The sequence below is a fragment of the Cydia pomonella genome, chromosome 5, assembly GCF_033807575.1.
Source record: "Cydia pomonella isolate Wapato2018A chromosome 5, ilCydPomo1, whole genome shotgun sequence".
Classification (NCBI taxonomy): Eukaryota; Metazoa; Arthropoda; class Insecta; order Lepidoptera; family Tortricidae; genus Cydia; species Cydia pomonella.
The window spans coordinates 2,177,684-2,199,927 of NC_084707.1; the positions used below are offsets into that span (position 1 = coordinate 2,177,684).

A 22,244-nucleotide genomic window follows, 5' to 3' on the forward strand; every position below is an offset into this window, starting at 1 on the left:
TTCTTAAATACGGTGACATATCAACAAGGCACAGACCTATTCGGCATTCAGCCACGATTGAAAATTATGTAAAAATATTTTAAACGGCTATTAATTTAATCAAATTAAATATTTTTAAACATAAACAAAAACATTAAACTATTAACGGCAGTATATTTAAAGTAAAGCTCACATAAACTATTTCTTTGTAAATTTCCAAATCCCTTCCCTTAAACACATTTATACTACTTATAGTTCACTTCTGACGTATTCATATACGAAATTTTGTGGGATAAATCACGGCATAACTGGTTCCGTTCAGCATCAACCGTCCCATTATCCTGCCCCGCGTCGTCGGCTGCGCGCGCGCAGTCGCGCCGCAGCTGCCCACAGGATCTCACACAAGGACTAGGTTAGTGCCTACTTTTATATTCTACTGATATAGGACCGGTTGCACCAATCTGTCACCGTTGAAGTATTCGCTAAATTTGATTGTAAGGGAAGTTTCATACTTAACTGACGTTGATAAGTCTGCTAATTATGATTGGTGCAACGGGTCCTTAAAACGAAAATGTTGGACCCGCGGGAAATTACCTTTTCATACAAATCTAGTTCTCTTTTTATCTCTGTATATTAACATTTGAAAATATTTTGACATAAATAGTTGTATGTCAACCACAGCTATGTCCCTACGTTTGATTTTTTTCGAATTTTTAATTACTATAAGAGTTTGAAAATTTGTATGAAATCTGATTTTCGCTCCTAATTTTTACAATAAACAAAACATTTAAAAAAGTAAACTTAGGGGCATAGCTATGGTTAGTTTACATCAAATTATGTAAATATATTTTCCTCAATGTAATTATCCATAGAGGAAAATGGGGACTACGTTTATATAGAGAAGCGGCCGTCCCATATCCTCTTACTGACGTGTTGGTATGATGGAAAGGGACAAACGATTATTAGCGGCTTGTTAACTTTAGTAGACGTTTATGAATAAGGGGGTTAAACTTTAAACTCTCTCGATCATTATTCATGGTCATAAAATAAAACGAGACTAAATCGCACATTAAATAAAACTAAATGGAATTAAATGGAACTTTAAAATAATCTCCGACGTTGGAAGCTAAGCATTGCCCTCCTGTAGCTGATAGCTTGATAGACAATGTGTCTCTTTCAATAGCGTGAAGTGACACTTATTTATTTTCATTACGTAGATAAAACCATCCAAAATACATCTGCTGGAGAACGACTAGCTAAAGTTGAATTGTAACTATACCCCGTTTTTTCCTATGATGTCTAATATTGCGATGCAATGCAATAATATATAAACGATGTTATAATTCAGTCTATATTTACTTCGATTTAATTTTGGAGGAAAAACGTTACCACTACTTTTGAGATTATAAAATTTCTAATCTGAAAAAAAAAACGGTGTATACCTGATGGTCAATTTCTAATTACGATGGTGATTGGTCCACGTACGCTAGTGACTTCCTTGCATGTAGTTTACTCCTTGTCCATCCTTGTATTTAGTTTGTGGATTGATATAACTGTCATAATAATGTAATAAAAAAATGTGGCATGTTTGGAAATAAATAAACAAGAATAACGAAACAATCAATTTAATAGTACACCTACATATACTTGATATTTAAAACAAAATCCATGACATAAATATACCGATTTTTTTTATACTACGTCGGTGGCAAACTAGCATACGGCCCGCATGATGGTAAACCATCTCCGTAGCCTATGAACGTCTGCAACTACATGCGCGTTGCCGACCCTGACACTCCGTACCCTCGTTAAGCTCTGGCAGCCTTAGTCACCGGCAGGAACACATGACTATGAGTAGGGTCTAGTGTTATTTGGCTGCGGTTTTCTGTAAGGTAGAGGTACTTCCCCAGTTGGGCTCTGATCTAGATCTGGAATGATATCTTCTGTGCTGTGCCCTGCCACATAAAGCGAGATGACATTCACAATGCCTATACCTCTCTTTTGGACGTAGTTTAAGCACGTACCCGAGTCCCAGATCCGGGTCAATTGTCCTCCAAATGACCATCGCACAATAAAACCATCATACAGGTGTTTTTACGTGATTCTCAAAGTACCTAATCTATATATTTTTGTCCATATATTTAATTGACTAATAGATTTTTCAACTTCCGCTGATGTAATGGGTGCATAGTGGAAATATGAAAACTAACGTTGAAGGTGTACTTCTACAAGTACCCCTCGATCGATGTATATATCTGTGGCCCTAGTGAAAAAGGGTACAAGTCTCTGGCAGCGCAGGTGTAAGGGGTGTAAGTTCCACGTAACACTTATGCCCTTATACACCTAAACTGCCAGAGACTTGTACCCTTTTCACTAGGGCCACAGATATATAACAGGATTAAAGATGTTTTTATTTTGTCATGCACTAACGACATGACGTCCGTGCTAAGAAAATCTCTAGATGTAAATGTGAAACATGGGTATTTGTACAGACAAAAGATTAATTTGTGACCCGTAAGATTGTCCCCATATATAAAAAAAATGTGACCCATTTCGTCCTTATCACAGTGACAAACAACATGAAAGTCGCTAGTCTTACTATTGTCACTGTCACAAGGTACAAAATTGGTCTCAAATTAAATCTTTTAACTGTTTCTCCTAAAAGTAGCATAAATATATGTAGGCGTATCAAATCAGAGACCGCAACATTGACAATTGATGGCGCGATAGGCCATTTGATGTTAAATTGATTCTGCAAATGTACGGACAATCAGAGTAATAATCACGACTATCAACAAACGACACAATTGACATATGAAGGAGCTGCTACGCAGCAGATGCGACTGCGCGCCAAAAGTATCTACTATTCTAATCGACGACCGGTCTGGCCTAGTGGGTAGTGACCCTGCCTATGAAGCTGATGGTCCCGGGTTCAAATCCTGGTAAGAGCATATATTTGTGTGATGAACACGGATATTTGTTTCTGAGTCATGGGTGTTTTCTATATATTTAAATATTTATAATTATATATTATATATATTGTTGTCTAGGTACCAACAACACAAGCCTTATTGAGCTTACTGTGGGACTTAGTCAATTTGTGTAATAATGTCCTATAATATTTATTTATTCTGTAATAGATTTATAATAAATCGGTACACTACAGGGTACAGTACAGGGTTCCGTAGTTACCATTCTGGCAGAATAGGATAAACGGACGGTTATGGCGAAAATATAAGGGTACCTAGTTGACTACAGAACCCTAAAAAGATTCCTGTAAAATAAACAGCGTATGGAATATAATTATGAACACGGACTCTATTTCTAAAACTATTTGAGGATACTTTTCGCGCGTTGTTTCATAGCTTCTCTACACGATGGGCTATCATACTGGCCTACTAAGATGGGCTAGCGTGTAGAGAGGGTATTAGTGGTGTCGGATGGCTTAAGCGCGGTGGGATGGCGATGGTATGGCCACGGTTTCGTTTTTTCGTCCTCACATCAAAGGTGGGAAAGTGGGCCAGTGATGGTGCGCATCTACACGTGGCCCTTTCCATAGGGCGTGCTCTCAACCATCGCATGACCATCTCGCTAGTCCAGCGTTAGGCCATCGTGTAGAGGAGCCATCATTGATGCATTGCCCACACTGTTAAATGGCAATTGGATGTGCAATATTTATCGCCGGATACTGTACCTTTGGCCGGTCAAGGAATAGGGAATATTACACGAAACTCTGCGTAGGGTCGCCATTAGCACAAACAGTAAACAAACCGCCTTGATGTATCAAATTTCAATGTCATATGTATCGTTACAAATAATCTGTGAAAACTTGTCTAAAAACTGTTTAAGTTAAGGCATGTTCCCTACTCTATTGTTTACATCTTGTGCAGGTGCTGCACTCTGGCGGCAGAACATTGCAGTAACACTACATATATGATTGATTTACCACTTCGTTCTTTTTTACAATGGCAATAATATTAGACCAAAGTCTTTTGATTTAAAGAAAATGTTCAGTGACAAAGTGTGAAAATGCTACCATAAACATCATGAAATATGTTTACAATGGCATTTCCACGCTTTACTCATATTTTGTTGAAGTTAGTACAAAGTTTACTAAGACGACTTTTCACTTTTTTCTTGCAACAGAACGGACCAAAAGCCAAGATGACGGTGAAGAAGCGTCCATCGGACCTGAACAGCCTGGAGAGGTTCAACTTGTACTACAAGACCAAGGAGCCCTCGCTAACTACGGGGCAGAAAATCAAGAGGTACATCTGGAACCCGAAAACGAGGCAGTTCTGCGGCAGGACTGCGGGCAGTTGGTGTAAGTTCTTCTTCTTTTACTATATATGGTCCATATCATTTGCGGTCAGCCCTCCTTACGTTTAACACAGTGTACGGCTTTGTATTGTCTCTACCTCTACCTCCACCAATCTCAGGTTCTTTTTGGGTTAATTTCTGAACTAAACCTGTTTCTCGGCCGAGACCCAGGCCAGCTCACTGATTAATTTGTTTTTATAAAACACTAAAAATACCCAAAGGCCTAAAATTAATTTCCGTGTCCTGTCCGGGATGCGCGATGCACTTTTGGGTATATTGAAAATTCCTACCAAAAACTGTACATTAGCATTAGTAATTTAACCCTTAACCACCTACCTACCGTCTCACAGACTCATTCAATAAAAAAAATGGTATAACTCTAAGTGTGAGCATCGGAGAAACGTGTGTGTCCTTGTACCTTCCTCCCTCCCGCCTCAGTGCCGCGTCACCGCTCGCCGAGGTCGGTCGTGCACGCGTTTAGTTTTGGTGAGTATATTTCCGCCTCGGCCCGTCTCTGAGACGGGTGGTAGGTGCTTACGTTTTTTTTTTCTTGGGGTCTCGGAGACGGGTTGTAGGAGGCTACGTAACTATGCACTCTTATTTTCTTTACCAAGGCAACTGTTTGTCTAGTATAATAGTCGGTGACCTTGTCTTCGTAAAAGTACACTTATTATTTTATGAGCGACGAATATTACTTTAAAAGTTTTAAGTGTTTTTCTATGCATCTAAGTAGGTTTGTAAATACTTAAAAATGCTCTAAATCGCATACTTTTCCACAACTACAACGATCATTTGCCTAAACTGTGCGAACAAATTGTGCATTTGCTGCCGCGAAAAGTAGTAACTTGGTGGTCTGCAATTTTATTAAAATAGTGCCTTTTTTGTAGCGTTATATTGCTAATTAGTTTTGTTGATTATTAAACAATAAGAAATAATTACTTGGATCTCTATAAGAAGTTGTAATTTTCGTTGATCTCACCTTTTAAAGGATATATTGTTCCTAGAGTAAAATTAAAGACTGGCGCCATATGTTTAAGAGAAAAATATGTTATGTACGTGTTTTTGATGTTATTTTTATATTAATAAACAATTTAACTTGGGTAATTGTTGTTTCTATTTCCAAAAACCTATATAAACCATAACATTTAAAATATAAGGTCGATATTATGTAGCCGTCCTAAGGACGGGAGGTAGGTGCATGTGTAATCAAAATAGTAGGTAGGTAGTTAAGGGTTAATGAATTATTCTTAAAATAAATGGTATTTGCTATCACCAAGTACATAATAAATAAATAAATAATAAATAAATATTATAGGACATTATTACACAAATTGACTAAGTCCCATAGTAAGCTCAATAAGGCTTGTGTTGAGGGTACTTAGACAACGATATATATAATATATAAATATTTATATTTTCTATGTATTTAAGTATTTACTTAAATACATAGAAAACACCCATGACTCAGGAACAAATATCCATGCTCATCACACGAATACATGCCCTTACCAGGATTTGAACCCGGGACCATCAGCTTCGTAGGCAGGGTCACTACCCACTAGGCCAGACCGGTCGACATAAACTATTCACTTCCTTGTGGAAAAAACATATGATCGATGTTTAAATTTTGTCCAAGATCGAGTCGATCGAGACAGGGTAATTTTTGTCGAAAAATTGCAAAGCCAGTCAACATTATCCGGGAAGCCGTGGCTTGTACTGCACTTCCCGTTTTCTTGTTCTGTCATGTCATGTGTCATGTGTCTTCTAATCTATATATATATAAATGCCGACCGATTTTGACGACCGGTCTGGCCTAGTGGGTAGTGACCCTGCCTACGAAGCTGATGGTCCCGGGTTCAAATCCTGGTAAGGGCATGTATTCGTGTGATGAGCATGGATATTTGTTCCTGAGTCATGGGTGTTTTCTATGTATTTAAGTATTTATAAATATTTATATATTATATATATCGTTGTCTAAGTACCCTCAACACAAGCCTTATTAAGCTTACTGTGGGACTTAGTCAATTTGTGTAATAAAGTCCTATATAATATTTATTTTATATTATATAAATGCGTGTATCCTTACTGACCGACTCATCAACGCAAAGCCGAAATTACAAAAGCTAGAAAGTTGAAATTTGCGCACCAGGTCACATTTACATATAATGTGTACAGTCAGGTCTGAAAATATCGGTACAAAAAATGAGCCAGGATTTGAAGCCGCGACCTCCGGATTGAAAGACGGACGTCATATCCACTCGGCCACCACCTATTATACCGCCGCTTATTATTAATTATTAGGTATAAATTACTTTTTGGCAGAAATTTGCTTTACGACGGAAGGGTACAGGACTGGAGGTGGGGTATATAAAAAATATTTTGTCCTTTTCAGTGGATTGCTCTTTGAACGCGTTTCCCTTTATATATATTTTCCTTTTATGTTTTAGGCGTTTCCTTTTTTGTTTTAAAAGAAATGAATTTAAGTTATTTTGGTTCTGTTTTCTTTTTTTATTATTATACATTTTTTTTGTTGTCAAATACCAAAGTAAAATTTGTCCCAACTTGTAACTTTAAGCGACTATGCGTGCTTATGGCTTTTCATTCTCACAACACACACTTAGGAAATAATTAATAAAAAATCTACACAAAATTGAGAGTATGTTAACAGCACCAATCGTGGGACATTTAACAGAATAATAAAATAAATAAATAAATAAATATTATAGGACATTATTACACAAATTGACTAAGTCCCACAGTAAGCTCAATAAGGCTTGTGTTGCGGATACTTAGACAACGATATATATAATATATAAATATTTATAAATACTTAAATACATAGAAAACACCCATGACTCAGGAACAAATATCCATGCTCATCACACGAATAAATGCCCTTACCAGGATTTCAACCCGGGACCGTCAGCTTCGTAGGCAGGGTCACTACCCACTAGGCCAGACCAGTCGTCAAGAAAATTTGGTTTATTTGATATTTCACCGACATCTGTAAATTTTATATCGCTTTATGATTTAAAAGTTGAATGTCCAATTCGTCCTTTATTTATTCTATGTATTTAATGAAAGCTACTGCAATTGGTTTCAATATTATTAACCAATTAAAACGATGGTTTTTTTTGCTCCAGTCATGGGATGTATGTCGCCATTTATTTTCAAACTAACAAATTTAATATCAATGAAAAATTAAACTTAAGCAGCTCTCTGGCTCTTCTTTATGGTCAATTGTTACCAGCGATTAAAAACTGATGGTAAATACTTGTTTTACAGGATTTATCTATACCATTCCATTACTGGTGCCTGTTTCATTATAGGGGTGTTTACTATATATATACTTGCAGTTGCTCTCAACTACTCTAACACATATCGGATCAAACCAGTAGAATCCTGACTACATTTGAATGCCCCCTGTGAAGTGAATGACTCCCACATTTTGTCACTAGTAACCATGCAGTAATGCCTGGCCTTGACCAGATATCCAGTGATTTATGTCCAACAGCATAGCCGTAACTACAATTGGAAAGATCATTGAATTCTTTACCGTATTCTCAAGCGATAAAGTCTAAATTCAAACTAGTTGTTGCGGTGGTTACGAGTATGCGTGGAAGATTAGGGGCCTGATTTTTAAATTTCCAGCGCTCGAATTCGTCACTCGAAAATCTGTGGAAAACGTCGAATTGATATTTTATGGCTCCTCTACACGATGGCCCAGCGTAGGCCAGTCCTAGGGACGTATTTATGCGTTAGAGGGAGCAAGTGATATTGCTATCTCATTTCACCGCAATAGCTGCGTCCCTTAGACTGGCTTATGCTGGGCTTAGAAATACGAGCAACAGAAATTGGGAATCTAGTGGTATTGACCACTCGTTTATATTAGTAGAATTTAAATGCCTAGTAGTGGAGATAAATTTAAGGCTATTACATGAAAACGAGCAATCGAAATTCAAAAAATCTGGTAATTTCACCAGTTAAGTAGCTCGTAATAAGTTAGATGGATATTGAGGACCCGCATTCAAAATTTAAAAATATATCTCATTTGTATTGTATATTGATTTAAACTAACAGGATTTTCAATTTTTCTCTCATATTTCAACGTTTTGAACATTGCAGCCAAGAAAATAATATCACGTACGAAATGTCAGGCCCAATAATAAAAGAGCACGTGATCTTATTTTGGAATTACTATTGCATCTCGTTCCTAACAATACCAATATTATAAAATATGAAAACGGGACAAATACGAGTCGGACTCACGAAGGGTTCCGTACCATTATCTATATTTTTTAATATTTTATAGCAGCAACAGAAATACATCATCTGTGAAAATTCACAGTTCATGAGATACAGCCTGGTGACAGACGGACAGACGGACGGACAGCGGAGTCTTAGTAATAGGGTCCCTTTTTACCCTTTGGGCACGGAACCCTAAAAAGCAAACGAGTGATGTCAAAATCAGATGAATTATTAACAGTTCCCATTGGCCATTGGGGTATGGTATGTAAGATTAAGATACCTTTTGTGTGTTTGTTTGTTTATACAAAATCTACAATTATCTCCGAAATAATTTACCGATTTATTTACGGTTTTCTAAATGCAAAGTAATCTCAAGAAAGCGCCTGATAATTCGTATTAATAGTATTCGTCTTATTGTTTGATAACTAGCTAACGTGACATGATTATTACAGCAGGTATCCAAAAATCTATTTTTATATATCCCATATATAAAATGACAGTTCGGCTGGACAAATTGGGGCGATAGAACTGTCATTTTAGTATCTGGCATGTAAAGACAAGGTTTAGGAATCTAAGAATTTCCTAATCCTTGAGGTAAAGTAGCGCACGCGCCGGACGCCGCACAATTGAGCCAACGAGCTCTTCCTGCCCGACGAGACGAGCGCTACATTTCATCCCGTGACGTATTGTTGCTTTTTGGACATGCATGCTCAAATTGACATTCAAAGTACTCAACGCTACTTCTTTTAAAGGTTATAGCCGGATAAGAATGGCCAAACTGCCCTTAGCGAAAAAAATAATTTCCTTTTACAGGATTATTAATCTATATATATATGTTGTGCTTTCACCAAAAATTAAGCCTCAAATGCTTCCGGATCTAAAAAAGAATGAAAAAAAAAAAAATATTACAGCCAAAATACAAATCCGATTTCTTTGTAATTTGGGTATGTTGTGTATACAATTAAGGTTGTTTTCTGAAAAAAAAATATTGAATTATCTCTTGAAAAAATACGACGTACACAGCTACGGATACTGCTTACCATCACTAATATGAGCAAAAGTATCCTACTTTATCCACACCGTTATTATTTTTAGTAGACTTGTAGACTTTGTATTTCAGTAAAAGAATGGAGAAACGGTCAAATTATAGAAATTTAGGGTCATTTTTTGACTACTATAAGAATCGAACGTGCTCATGGTTCTGTGTAGAAACTACTGAAACATTGGAATGAATGAATTTAACTGATTAAATACTCGTAATTGAGAATAGGGATATCAAACGTTGAAGTTTTGCCTGTCACAAAGGAAAGTCATTCTTTACATAAGGATGTTAACTGTATTTAATAGTACATTACGATACAAGCCCGAAAAATAGGAAATTCGAAACGAGTGGCGATAAATTAAAACACGACCGAAGGGAGTGTTTTAAATCGACATGAGTTGCGAATTACCTATTCGCACATATATCGTACAACGTTTTACAGTAGGTACATATTACCCTTTAAATTTTCGACATTTAGATACTTACTTACTTGCTCCGTTGGCTCAGCGACCCAAAATGAGACTTGGCCTCCGACACAAGACAGCGCCACTTTTCTCGGTCCATATAGGTATATGTATGGATCAGAGTGTTGGGCCCTAAAAATGACGGATGAAAAGAGATTGCATGTAGCGGAAATGAGAATGTTAAGATGGATGTGTGGCGTGACAAGAATGGATAGGATAAGGAATGAGTATATAAGAGGAAGTCTGAAAGTTGCACCCATAATAGAAAAAGTAAGAGCGAATCGCCTAGCGTGGTATGGGCATGTGATGCGGAGGGATGAAAGTCATGTGACGAGAAAGGTATTACGAATGAATGTGGAGGGATGGAACGGCAGAGGAAAACCTAGGAAACGGTGGATGGATTGTGTGAGAGATGACATGAAACGAACGCGAGTGAACGATGAGATGACGGGTGACAGAAAGATATGGAAGGAAAAGACATGCTGCGCCGACCCCAAATGAATGGGATAAGGGCAAGCGAATGATGATGATGAAGATGATTAACCTTATTTAGGTTACATTATTTAGGTACATATTACCCTTTAAATTTTCGACATAGTTACATAATGTGCTAATTTACGCACTAGTGAGGAAAAGTAGCACCATATATACTGTAAAATAAATTATTTCACACCATGCATGAAATAAAGCACCAGACAGAAGTTATTTTAAGACACAATTTCTATTTTATAAATCGTATACAACTATTAAAGAATAGACAACTTGACCGTGATATAATATGCTAGTGTTTCATATAAATTCCATAGTGGCAATGGCAAATCGTTTTGACAGTTCGAAAAAAGAAGCTGATTTGACTAGTAATCAAATATAGTTCGTGTCATCCACGGTGACGCGCAAATTTGTCAAATCTAACCTTTAATAACATGACATTACGAGCCAAGGCACGCGTCGTCGTGAATGACACGATCTATAACCTTATTCTATTTCTGTTATTCAATGGGTACAGAGTGTACAGACACGTCTGAAAATATCGATACGAAAACAGTGCCAAAAATATGTATACACGGCTTTATTGCCCATATATTAAGGTAGTGTATATATATTTTTGGTACATTTTTCGTATCGATATTTTCAGACGTGACTGTACAAGGGTATAATACACTGAATAATAATAAAAAATCATTATGTACGTTTACAATACCTAGTATACAAACGTACAGCATACTGTCTGTGACAGACAATCTATCAATTTAAGTATTTATTAGTTGACCTTGACCGCGTTGAGGTGTCAAATGCAGGTCGATAGGATATGAACATAGGTTTGGTCTCCTTTCAACGGGAACTAGGTATTAACTATATTTGTATTTAAACAGAGTTACCTATAGGTAATCACATTGTCATTATCATTAAGGGACGCTTACTCTTGGCATTTTCTTAAAGAGATATTTCTTACTCATTTTCTTTACAATCGAAAAACTGGGCGACCTATCAATTATTTTATTTCAAAGCAGCAATTTCCTCAAGCATTTAAAAAATGAATAGTACGTGATTAAAAATATTCGAAGGCTGCTAAAAGTGTGTCTATTAATGTTCGCCTATTTCCCGCGTTGAATAGCTATGGAGAACCTTAGCACCAGAATAAATTCGGAACAGGGAGCTTAGTTAATTTACTTTGTTTGTAGAGGTACTGTTTTAATATATTTTACATTTTCCCTTCCGCAGCCAAGATAGCCTTATTCTACTTCATCTTCTACTCCGCTCTCGCCATCCTGGTGGCCATCTGCATGTGGACGTTCCTTCAGCTCCTGGACGCGCGGCAGCCCATGTGGCAGCTGGAGAAAAGCATCATCGGCACCAACCCTGGGCTGGGCTTCAGACCCACACCCTCGGAAGTGGCTAGTAGCGTCATCTGGTATAAGGGGAACGATGTGGGCACCCAACAGTTCTGGGTTAAAGAGCTGAAGAAGTTTTTGGAAGGTGAGCTTGCAGATTTTGTTACTCATTAGTCTACCCAAGTAAGTAGTTCATTTTTCGAAGATCGTTACTGAGCCACTCAACTTGTTCTTGGATAACGCGAAGTCGATAATGGTACATGTTCCGTGAAACTCTTGGCTGGATTTCAAGCAAACATCCTCAAACGTTCTGAATGAACTCCTGGGTGCGTGGCAGCCCATGTAGTAGAGAAGAGCATCATCGATACCAACTATGGGCTGGGCTTTAGGCAACAGGTATAAGGTACAAGAGATGGTATGGGAAGCCAGCAGTTCTAGGTTAAAGAGCTGAAGAAGTTTTTGGAAGGCGAGTTTTGCAGACTACTGATTTATTTACGGATTCGACACCGTTTTTTCGGTATTTCTAAATGTAGTAGACAGTGTTATGATTGTGAGGATAAAAATAATTTTAAATTAAATAATCGTTACTTTTATTGATGATATGAAGGTACCTCTGAGAATTTGTACAGTAAGTACTGTGAAGATGACTTATTTATTGTAGTGTAGAGATAACAGACACAAATCGTTAGCAAAGGAAAGCAAATAAGTTATGGAATATTCTACTTATCTTCTTTTATAATAAATACCGAGTCACCTAAATCAGTCAATTAAACTTTCGTTTTTCAGCTTACAAACGAGACAACAAGAAAGTGGGCGCGGGACGCAACACACACACGTGCGACAAACAACCACCTCCACCAGGAAAGGTAAACTTTTAGAAGTTCTGTACCTATACAGTGATGGATTGTGACAAATCTTCAAATTCCGTGACGATACCAAAGAACTCAACACCGACATCATTTTCCTAGCGTTGTCCCGACATTTTTTGAAGGCTCACTTGGGGAGCTTGGGGTCCGCTCGGTAACCTCAGTAATTAGCATAGGCACTAGCGACTGCCATCTGCTCTTCCAACCCAAATAGGAATCTAGGTATTTTTTTAATACTATATACGTCGGTGGCAAACTAGCATACGGCCCGCCTGATGGTAAGCAGCCTCCGTAGCCTATGTACGCCTGCAACTCCAGGGGAGTTACATGCGCGTATGCGCGTATTATTGAGATTAGTCCAGTTTTCCGGCGGAAAAAACGATTGGTGAATAATATTTCGCACCTACATAAGTTCCACTCGTTGATGTGAGCCGTGACCTTTCGTTTGAATGTCGCATGCCGTACTAACGTTCAGCTATCAACGCTTCCACCACCAGCGCAACACTGACAAAAATTGACCTACTTTCAGTCTTTTTCAAAACACAAGATTAAAAAAGGTTAAATGTCCTCAACGCAGGCTTCGTCGGGTAAACTCACAATCAGCTACAGGCTTCTTCACAAAACAATACAGCGGTAAAATCTGCAACAGGCTTGTTAATTTACTTACTTTAAAAGTATACAATAAAAATCCATACAAATAAATAACACCCTCTTACTCGCCGCCAGCAGGCAGTGTGCCCAGCACGCTGGCCGCATTTCCCTGTTGAATCGCGATGCTAATTCTTTGGGCAAAATACTGCCCAAACGCGATGACAAATCCTTATATAAGTAAGCGCCGGGCGCTGGGCCTCCATGGTCCTAACGTTTCAACCCCAAAATACTCAAATATGTAGCCACTGCCGAGCATACTGTATTTGCGCCATTTGCTATCCTCGCCGTTGAAGCCACATGAACAGCACCAGTGCTGTAGCCTGGTAAGTGGGACGCAGCAAAATATATTTAATTTATATTTACAGGTGTGCGACGTGGATATAAACGCCCCAGCTTGGTTCCCCTGCGTGGAGTCAAACAGCTTCGCGTACAACAAGTCCACACCCTGCGTGTTCCTCAAGCTAAACAAAATTTATGGCTGGAAGCCACGTTACTACAACAGCTCCGACCATCTACCCAAAGATATGCCCGAGGATCTGAAGAGTCATGTCAGGAATATGACGGCGTTTGATAAACAAAATGTAAGTACCTACCGAACAAGATATTTCAGAAGCCACTGTTCTAATTTCGGTTCGAACCAGATGGTCCTATCTTTAGGCAGATGCCCAAAGATAAGACTAAGGACCTGCGAGTCATATCACTATCAGGAACAAGATGGCGATGATAAACAGAATGTGGAATATGTGGATCCCGAACTTTCAGGACATAGATTTATAATTAGCCTAGATGCCTAGTCTGTACATCCCTAGTGAAGCCATTTCGAGTACGACATTATGTCGCCCTCGTGTCATCGTATCCGAACGGCCCTCGCAGTACTCAAGGTCGAGTTGGTTTGTGTACACCTCCCGGTTATAAATTAAAAAATACAAGAAAGATGGTTGTTTGTGCGGTGAATGGGTGTCACAACACATCAGTGAATAAAAACAAACCGCCTGATATAACATTTCACGGCTAAGTATCCAGTTTAATGTGATATATTTACGTAATTGTAAATACAAAAATCCCAATTTTCGTCAGCCGCCATTACTTATAAATGTTGCCAGGTGATATGAATCTTTTTTCCTCCAAATGAGGCATGACGATTACATTGATAAAAAAATAAAATTAATATGCTTACTTTAAGTTCCTTGTATGACTATAGAAAATATTCTTTTTAGTTTTTCGTTCTTTTATTTCAAATTATGTTTTGTCTTTTATAAAATTACAGTTTAAATTCATATTTTTATTTTGAGTGATATTCGTTTTAGATTTCCGACTGATCCGCTTCTGTCTGCGAGATGGTTGGAAAAAATTTGATTAAATAGGAACGATGCAATATGGAAACCGACTAAACATAGTCGAATATGCTCTCGCCATTTTGATGAGCAAGTAAAGTAAATTGTATTTGTGGAACACAGGTGTTACAGTTAAGGTCTGTAAAAACGAAACGCAACTGTCACTGTCGCACTTATATGGAAGACTGATAGAGAGACACAAAGCGTTTCGTTGTCGAAGCAATAGCGATTGCAACCTTGGCTAGGCCGGCAGGTACAATTACTAGTACTGACGATAAATAGTTATTTGTTTTACAAGAAGGAAAGTTGTTGTTTAACCGCTCGTGCTAATTAGCAATATTATCGAGCTAGATAAAGATCCCAAAATTTCTAAAAATGGAATCTTGAGCGTTGCGAGGGTTTCAAGTTACGAGAGTTAACAAATTTTTCCCCAAGTGAAACACAAAACTTTTCACCACACCAACCCGAAGAAAATATTAATAATCAAACCAAATCGAATCCAAATGATCGTCATTAAATATTTATCATTTAAAATCATTATTCCAAAGTCAATTCTACCAGCTATTATCTGTGCACATTTGTAAAATAAAAAAATAAACGTTTTTTATTTAAACATTATTTCACAAAGTACAGAAATGCATGCAGTCCTTAAAAGAAACCTTGAAAGCTTTTGCTATAAATTTAATATCTACATACAAACTCCCAAATGCTTGATAGCCAAGTATAAGGATGTGCTTAAAATCCATCTACTTTAAGGGGAATAAATGAACTCTGGCAACCCGTTTTTGTATATATGTGTGTGTCGCTGAGCGTAAGACACGAGCGTCGCACGCACACATCGATCGTGTTTCGGCTTCACTTTTGGCAGATTAGCCTTATGACGACTAACTGTCTATGTGTGATAGGTCAGTGTTTCAGGATAATAGAATACTCTTTATTGGCACACCTCAGTAAAAATATACAAGAAAAATAAACAATTGATAAAATTTAGAGGCAGACAACAGGCGGTCTTATCGCTAAAAAGCGATCTCTTCCAGACAACCAGACAGATAATATATGTAACGATCATTAGAATATTTCGAAAGTCTACAAATGCTGCCCACAGTTCAACAAGCAATTAAGATTAAATAAATCCTATTCATCAACGACAAATTTATTAGTTTAGGTAACCACTTATCAGTACCCCTAGTGTAAATTTAGTCGACATCATAACGTGACGAACGAGTTTGCGTTAAGTCTCATTTTGTATAGGATTTTGAGTTTCCAAAACGTCCCGCTTGGCGCGCTCTTTCTAAATCCAATACAAAATGAGACTAAACGCAAACGCGTACGTCACGTTTCGAAATAGAATTTATTTACACTAGGGGTACAGGTTGTAAAAGTAACCGAACCGAAAACATGCGATAGCTTTTCAGCAGTAAGTTTTGATTCATTGACGTCGCTCAAGAGCTTTCTGTAATACCTCTCACGCATAAAATTGCGGAATGCTATCTAGTCACGCGGCAGCGTGTCCAGCCAAGTTCAAAGAAAAAGGAATGTAAATTATTACACGAACCGTTTCGAGCTACTTTTGACTCCTTCACATCTTGAAACCTATCCAATATACACGGTAGGAACGAGTAACCCCAACGATTCTACTGCCTATTTGGACAAAACATGTAATATAAACATTGCTGGATGAAGCCTAACTTATATTTTTCGGGAAGGTAGGTGTGATGAAACCGTGAAAATTATAGGTTTAATTCAAGGGGAAGTTGGAAAATAACAAGGACGAGAAGATTCAAAGCCCAGACGCCTTGTTATAATTATAACCATCTTTCACGAGATCGATGTGAGAGCAGCTCGCTCTCATGAAAGATGATTTGATAACGAGCCTGATGTTCAGCCTGCAAGCGGAATCCGGATGAAACCCGAAAAAGCCGATCATAACTCTAGCTTGAGTTTCAATCATTGTGAACTTGCGTGGGTGCAGCAGCCTGACGCAACAACAGGGTTTTTACTAACGTGAAAAAGAATTTTAGTTATTTTATCAGTTTATTGATACCTAGCGAAGGTACTTTACATTTACTGATTAACATATTATTGTTTCAGTAAAATAGGAAAACCATCTATCTACTTTAATCGTCGACTATAAGAACCTCTCTTTTTAAATTAGCTTTTCTGACTGTACGAGTATACCTATAGATAGTGTATCTTACCCACTCATGAGGCACCACATTTGTATTACCCATTGTGTTAGATTATCGCAATTTTTCACTCAGCAAAATGTCATTTAATCGAACTTTGCTCAAGCATATCGCGGTCGCTAAAAATCTTTGCTCTCCACAGCTCAACATGGTGTGGGTCTCATGCCAGGGCGAGAACCCAGCCGACCGTGAGAACATCGGTCCCATCCAGTACCTGCCTAAACGAGGGTTCCCGGGATACTACTTCCCTTACACCAACCAGGATGGATATCTTAGCCCGCTGGTTGCTGTGCATTTTATGAGACCGAAAAGTGAGTATCCTCTATCCTAAAGTACCTACTTCAGGTAGGGTACTCAGATCTGTGTCTGTCCAATCACCGCCATGACAATGACGACTGATCTGGCCTAGTCGGTATAGTGACCCTGCCTATGAAGCCGATGGTACCGGTTTCGAATCCCATTAAGGGCATGCGGTAAGGGCATTTATTTGTATGAGGAACACCGCTATTTGTTCCTGAGTCATGGGTGTTTTCCATGTATACATAAGTATGACGACCGGTCTGGCCTAGTGGCCCCTGCCTATGAAGCAGATGGTCCGAGTTCGATTCCCGGTAAGGGCATTTATTTGTGTGATGAACACAGATATTTGTCCTTGAGTCATGGATGTTTTCTATGTATATAAGTATATATTTATACTATTTATATATCTATATACGTAAGTATATCGTCGCCTAGTACCCATAGCACAAGGCTTGCTTAGATTGGGGCTAGGTCCATCTGTCTAAGATTGTCCACATATATTTGATATTTATTTATGTAAGAGTTTCTAGGACTACTTGCCCTACACCAACCATGAGGACTAGTAACTGCTTCCTCTTCTCAGTTTCTCAGAAACCTTTGGGAAATTTCACAGGAATGTGATAACAATAATACATAATTGAGGTAAACAAGAAGTTATGAGAAACAGTTTCGTAATTCAGGAAACTTTCCGACGCCATATCAAGAAACATTCCGAAAAAATACTAATTGCAAGATAAGGTAGTGAATGGATGAATGAGTGGACTTCTTATAAATTCATGATATTTAAATTAACATATCATGAAGATAGTTTTTGGTTCTTTAAAGTGGCTGTTGATATCGGTATAAAAAAATAAGAAATTCCAAAATACCGCTGGCATGACATGTTAACTCAATAAAAACAATACTGTGGCCCTAGTGAAAAGGGTACAAGTCTCTGGCAGTTTAGGCGTATAAGGGCATAAGTGTTACGTGGAACTTACATTACACCCCTTTACACCTGCGCTGCCAGAGACTTGTACCCTTTTTCACTAGGGCCACAGAAAAGGTAATCACGGTTTATATCCCGGTCGATTTAGTCTAGTGAAACTAACCGTGAATCATTCAAAACTGTTATGTTATTATTGTATGCAAGATCTCAACCTGAGGTGCCAATATGCGATATATATAGTCGTGCCGTTCTTGAAAACGTTTTCCGTTTTGTATGGGGAATGGGGCATGTTCTCGAGCGAGAACATTCCCTTTACTAAACGGTACAACTATAAAGCCCCCTCCAGACTATGCGCGTGAATCGCGGCGCAACTTCGCGGAGCGAACATATCGCGACGTTGACGTAGACTCCACACTCGCACAACTTCACGGCGATTTCGCAGTTTGGTTCGCGCCAAGATGGCGCCGAAGCGTCAGCTGATCGGATTTAGTTTGCGGCAAGGCACTGATTCAAACTGGGAACTGTTAAATTGATTTTTGGTTGATCAAGTTCGCACCCAATATAACCAAGTAGCCGCCATAGAAGGTTATGACAATTCAGATTAACTGACTCGTGAGCGAATCGCAGCGCGAAGCGATCGCGAGTGTGGAGTCTTGCAAGTTCGCGCTTCGCGTCTCCTTTGACGCGGGCCAAATACCGACAAAAAACGGGAATAAGGTGCGAAGGCGTGAACAATCTGCGAAATCGACGCGAGGGCCCTCCACACTCGCGTTCGCGGCTTCGCGCCTCGTTTCGCGCACGAGTGTGGAGGGCCCATAACGATACCAATACCTGGTTGTTTTTTACAGCTGGCACATTGATCAACGTGGAGTGCCGTGCGTGGGCGCACAACATAAAATATGACCGCCACGAGGGCATGGGCTCCGTGCACATCGAAATCATGATCGAGTAACTCTAAAACTAAACATCCAGTACCATTATGGAGGCAGGAGCACATCGAAATCAAGTAGATACACGTCAAGTAACTTGAGGAATTCATGGCCTCCATGGACAGATCGATGTCTACTGACATCGCACAAAACCTAGTGCATCAACTCTATAGTATGTACAGTCAAGGCGTTTAATATCGAATAAGTATACATATTTTTGGCACTTTGTCCGCATCGATATTTAATACCTTGACTGTACCATCACGAGGGCAAGGGTACATGACACTGACAGACTACACAGGAACAGCACCATGTACGTCTCCATATCAATGGGCTTAGCGCAGGAGCGCAGCGACAAAATCTAGGCCGCGAGACTACCCGTCCTTTTCTAGCTATATTAAGTAGAGAGGGAAGGTTAGTCTATCTCGCGGGCGAGATACTGTCGAGCACTCCTATGCTAAACTTACAAATCTCACCGAGAACAAAGCACATCAAGATTATGATCGATTTCGCTTCGCTTATTTTCAATTTCAATTTCATTTTACGAGTATTTAGAGACCAACTGAGATCATTCTTAGATATTGCGACTGATTCAGTAATTTATATCGAAATCATAAGTCTTTTAAACATTTATATTCAAAACTTTCAAGCCACTTACAGATGTACAGCCACGTCTGAAACATCGACACGATCGTAGTGCCAAAAATTTGTATACACGACTTTATAGCCCATGGCCATATATTAGGGTAGTGTATACATATTTTTGGCACTTTGTCCAAATCGATATTTTCAGACGTGACCGTACACCAGACTGTAGGTGGCTTGAAAGCTGTAAAAGTCGCAAGTACATAGTCACGACAAACAAAATGAAGAAGACCAAAAGCGCTCACTCCATACAACGGTTTCGTTATCAAGAATACTATCATTTTCGTAGTCTACATCTAGCACCAAGTAGCGGAACTCTCAGTACTGCTACTCGACAATATATGTCGCGGCAAACAAAAAGTCTAATGCTCAACGATTTTCCGCTAATATTATAAACAGAGTAACCGGAACTCTATTTTCAACTCCTACGCTTACTCTGGTTATAATATTAGCGGGAAATCGTTGAGCATTAGACTTTTTATTTGGCGCGATATCGCTCGCCGTCGGCAGGGAGTTCACCCTCACACCTTAGAACCTAAATGGTCGCGTACTGTGCGGTTCAAGAGGAATTTCCTCCCGTGGACGCTCCGGCTGTGGAATGAGTTCCCTTCTGAGGTTTTCCCGAGGGTCTACAGTAAGGGGTTCTTCAAAAATGGAGTGTACAGGTTTTTAAAGGGTCGGCAACGCGCATGTAACACCTCTGGAGTTGCAGGCGTCCATAGGCTGCGGTGACTGCTTACCATCAGGCAGGCCGTATGCTTGTTTGCCACCGTCGAAAAAAAAATGTCGAGTAGCAGTACTGAGAATTCCGCTATTTGGCACTAGATGTAGACTACGAAAATAATAGTATTCTTGGTAACAAAATCGTTGTATGGAGTGAGCACTCTCTTCTTAATTTTCTTTGGCTTACCTAATCAAATGTTATTTATTTCATTCCTTTTCCATATATCTCATTTTCTCACAGACAGCTGCCACCGATCATGTTAGGAACATGTTGTAATGTAGGTGTATTTGTTTTAAAATAAACTTGTTTTAATTGAAATAATAAGTCGCTGAATGGTTACTATTGTAATTGTTTTGGAACAACTAGGTACCTAATATATAATAATAATAAAAATTCAGCCTATATACGTCCCACTGCTGGGCACAGGCCTCCTCTCATGTGCGAGAGGGCTCGGGCTATAGTCCCCACGCTAGCCCAATGCGGATTGGGGACTTCACATACACCTTTGAATTTCTTCGCAGATGTATGCAGGTTTCCTCACGATGTTTTCCTTCACCGAAAAGCTAGTGGTGAATATCAAATGATATTTCGTACATAAGTTCCGAAAAACTCATTGGTACGAGCCAGGATTTGAACCCACGACCTACGGATTAAAAGTCGGACGTCATATCCACTCGGCCACCACCTAATATATATGTACGTAAAATAAATGTTATAAATTTTTCATGATGATTAAAATCACGATGTTTTTATTCAAAAAATCAAGCCGTGATTAATTATTTATGATGCTATTTATTAATACTACTATACTATACCTTTATAAATATTACAAATTAACGTCGTGGTATAAAATATTTGTAACTTCTAGTCTTTAGAAATTTATTCAAACCAAAGAATTTTCTCCGTAAAAACTAAATGTTGAGCGTGATAAAGTATATGATGTAAATTATTGAATTAAAATTAGTTAAAGAGTTTGTTTTTCTTTATTCCCTTTTTATTTACCCAAGCAAGCAGTAATTTTTAACAAGCAGATGTCTGCGAGCGATAGGTACTATCAATTTTTATATGACAGGAAAAAATGGAAAACTTAGCTAGCTTCCGGTTCCGTTAAAAGATGTAATCGTCTTTCGGTAGATGTCGCTTTACGCTACCCCAGGAAGCTTGTATACATAAGGGACGGAATGGAAAGATTTACGAGCTTCTGGTAGAATTTCGTAGCTCAATTGGCTAAGAACAATGCACGTATTGCAGAGATTGCGGGTTGAACTCCTGCTGGACGCGTAAGTTTTACCCTTTCGTTCCTGTTTATTTAGTCAAATCTTGTGGATTTTGACTTCATAACTTAGTGCGTACTAAAATGAAGTGACAATTGCATCTTCCAAGAATCTAAATCGTACAGAGATTCATTCATTTACATACTTAAACTAATAGTAATACGAGACTTGATTGCAATCCTGCACGAACAAGATGCAGCTATCTGCAATAATGAGTAAAATAATATTGGTAGTTGCCTAAGACTAACTGCACTATGCCATAATTATTTAAATACCATCTCACTCCTGTTATGACTGCCTCGTCTCCTCATTCAGGACTGCAAGAAAAGCAGGTACAGCGAGCATTGAAAATTGAAATTTCTTTATATTATTATTTAATCGTATGGCGATATAGTCACATAGGCAAAATTATACATATACAGTATTATTTATAAGGCAACATCCAAGTTTTGCAACCATTGCACAGCATCGGGCGTCAAGTCTAATAGATCAACCGGGCTACCCGAGTATGCGCGGAGTGGG

The 22,244-nt window shown here is 38.6% G+C and overlaps 1 protein-coding gene across 1 annotated transcript; it reads left to right on the forward strand.

Moving 5' to 3' along the window:
* The first annotated feature begins 273 nt into the window (after positions 1-273).
* On the forward strand, positions 274-20,700 carry LOC133518409 (sodium/potassium-transporting ATPase subunit beta-2-like). The gene is made up of 7 exons (XM_061852086.1): positions 274-391; positions 4,126-4,303; positions 11,776-12,030; positions 12,672-12,751; positions 13,768-13,983; positions 17,065-17,233; positions 18,999-20,700. The coding sequence occupies exons 2-7, from the start codon at positions 4,144-4,146 to the stop codon at positions 19,100-19,102; spliced, it is 984 nt and encodes a 327-aa protein (XP_061708070.1). The 5' UTR covers positions 274-391; positions 4,126-4,143; the 3' UTR covers positions 19,103-20,700.
* The last annotated feature ends 1,544 nt before the right edge of the window (positions 20,701-22,244 follow it).

What these genes read in the sequence shown, in the direction of transcription:
- LOC133518409 (XM_061852086.1), top strand. Translation starts at nt 4,144, where the DNA reads ATGACGGTGAAGAAGCGTCCATCGGACCTGAACAGCCTGGAGAGGTTC. An exon ending in CGGCGTTTGATAAACAAAAT is followed by an intron (nt 13,984 to 17,064) that starts GTAAGTACCTAC and finishes TGCTCTCCACAG; the next exon opens with CTCAACATGGTGTGGGTCTC. An exon ending in GCATTTTATGAGACCGAAAA is followed by an intron (nt 17,234 to 18,998) that starts GTGAGTATCCTC and finishes TGTTTTTTACAG; the next exon opens with CTGGCACATTGATCAACGTG.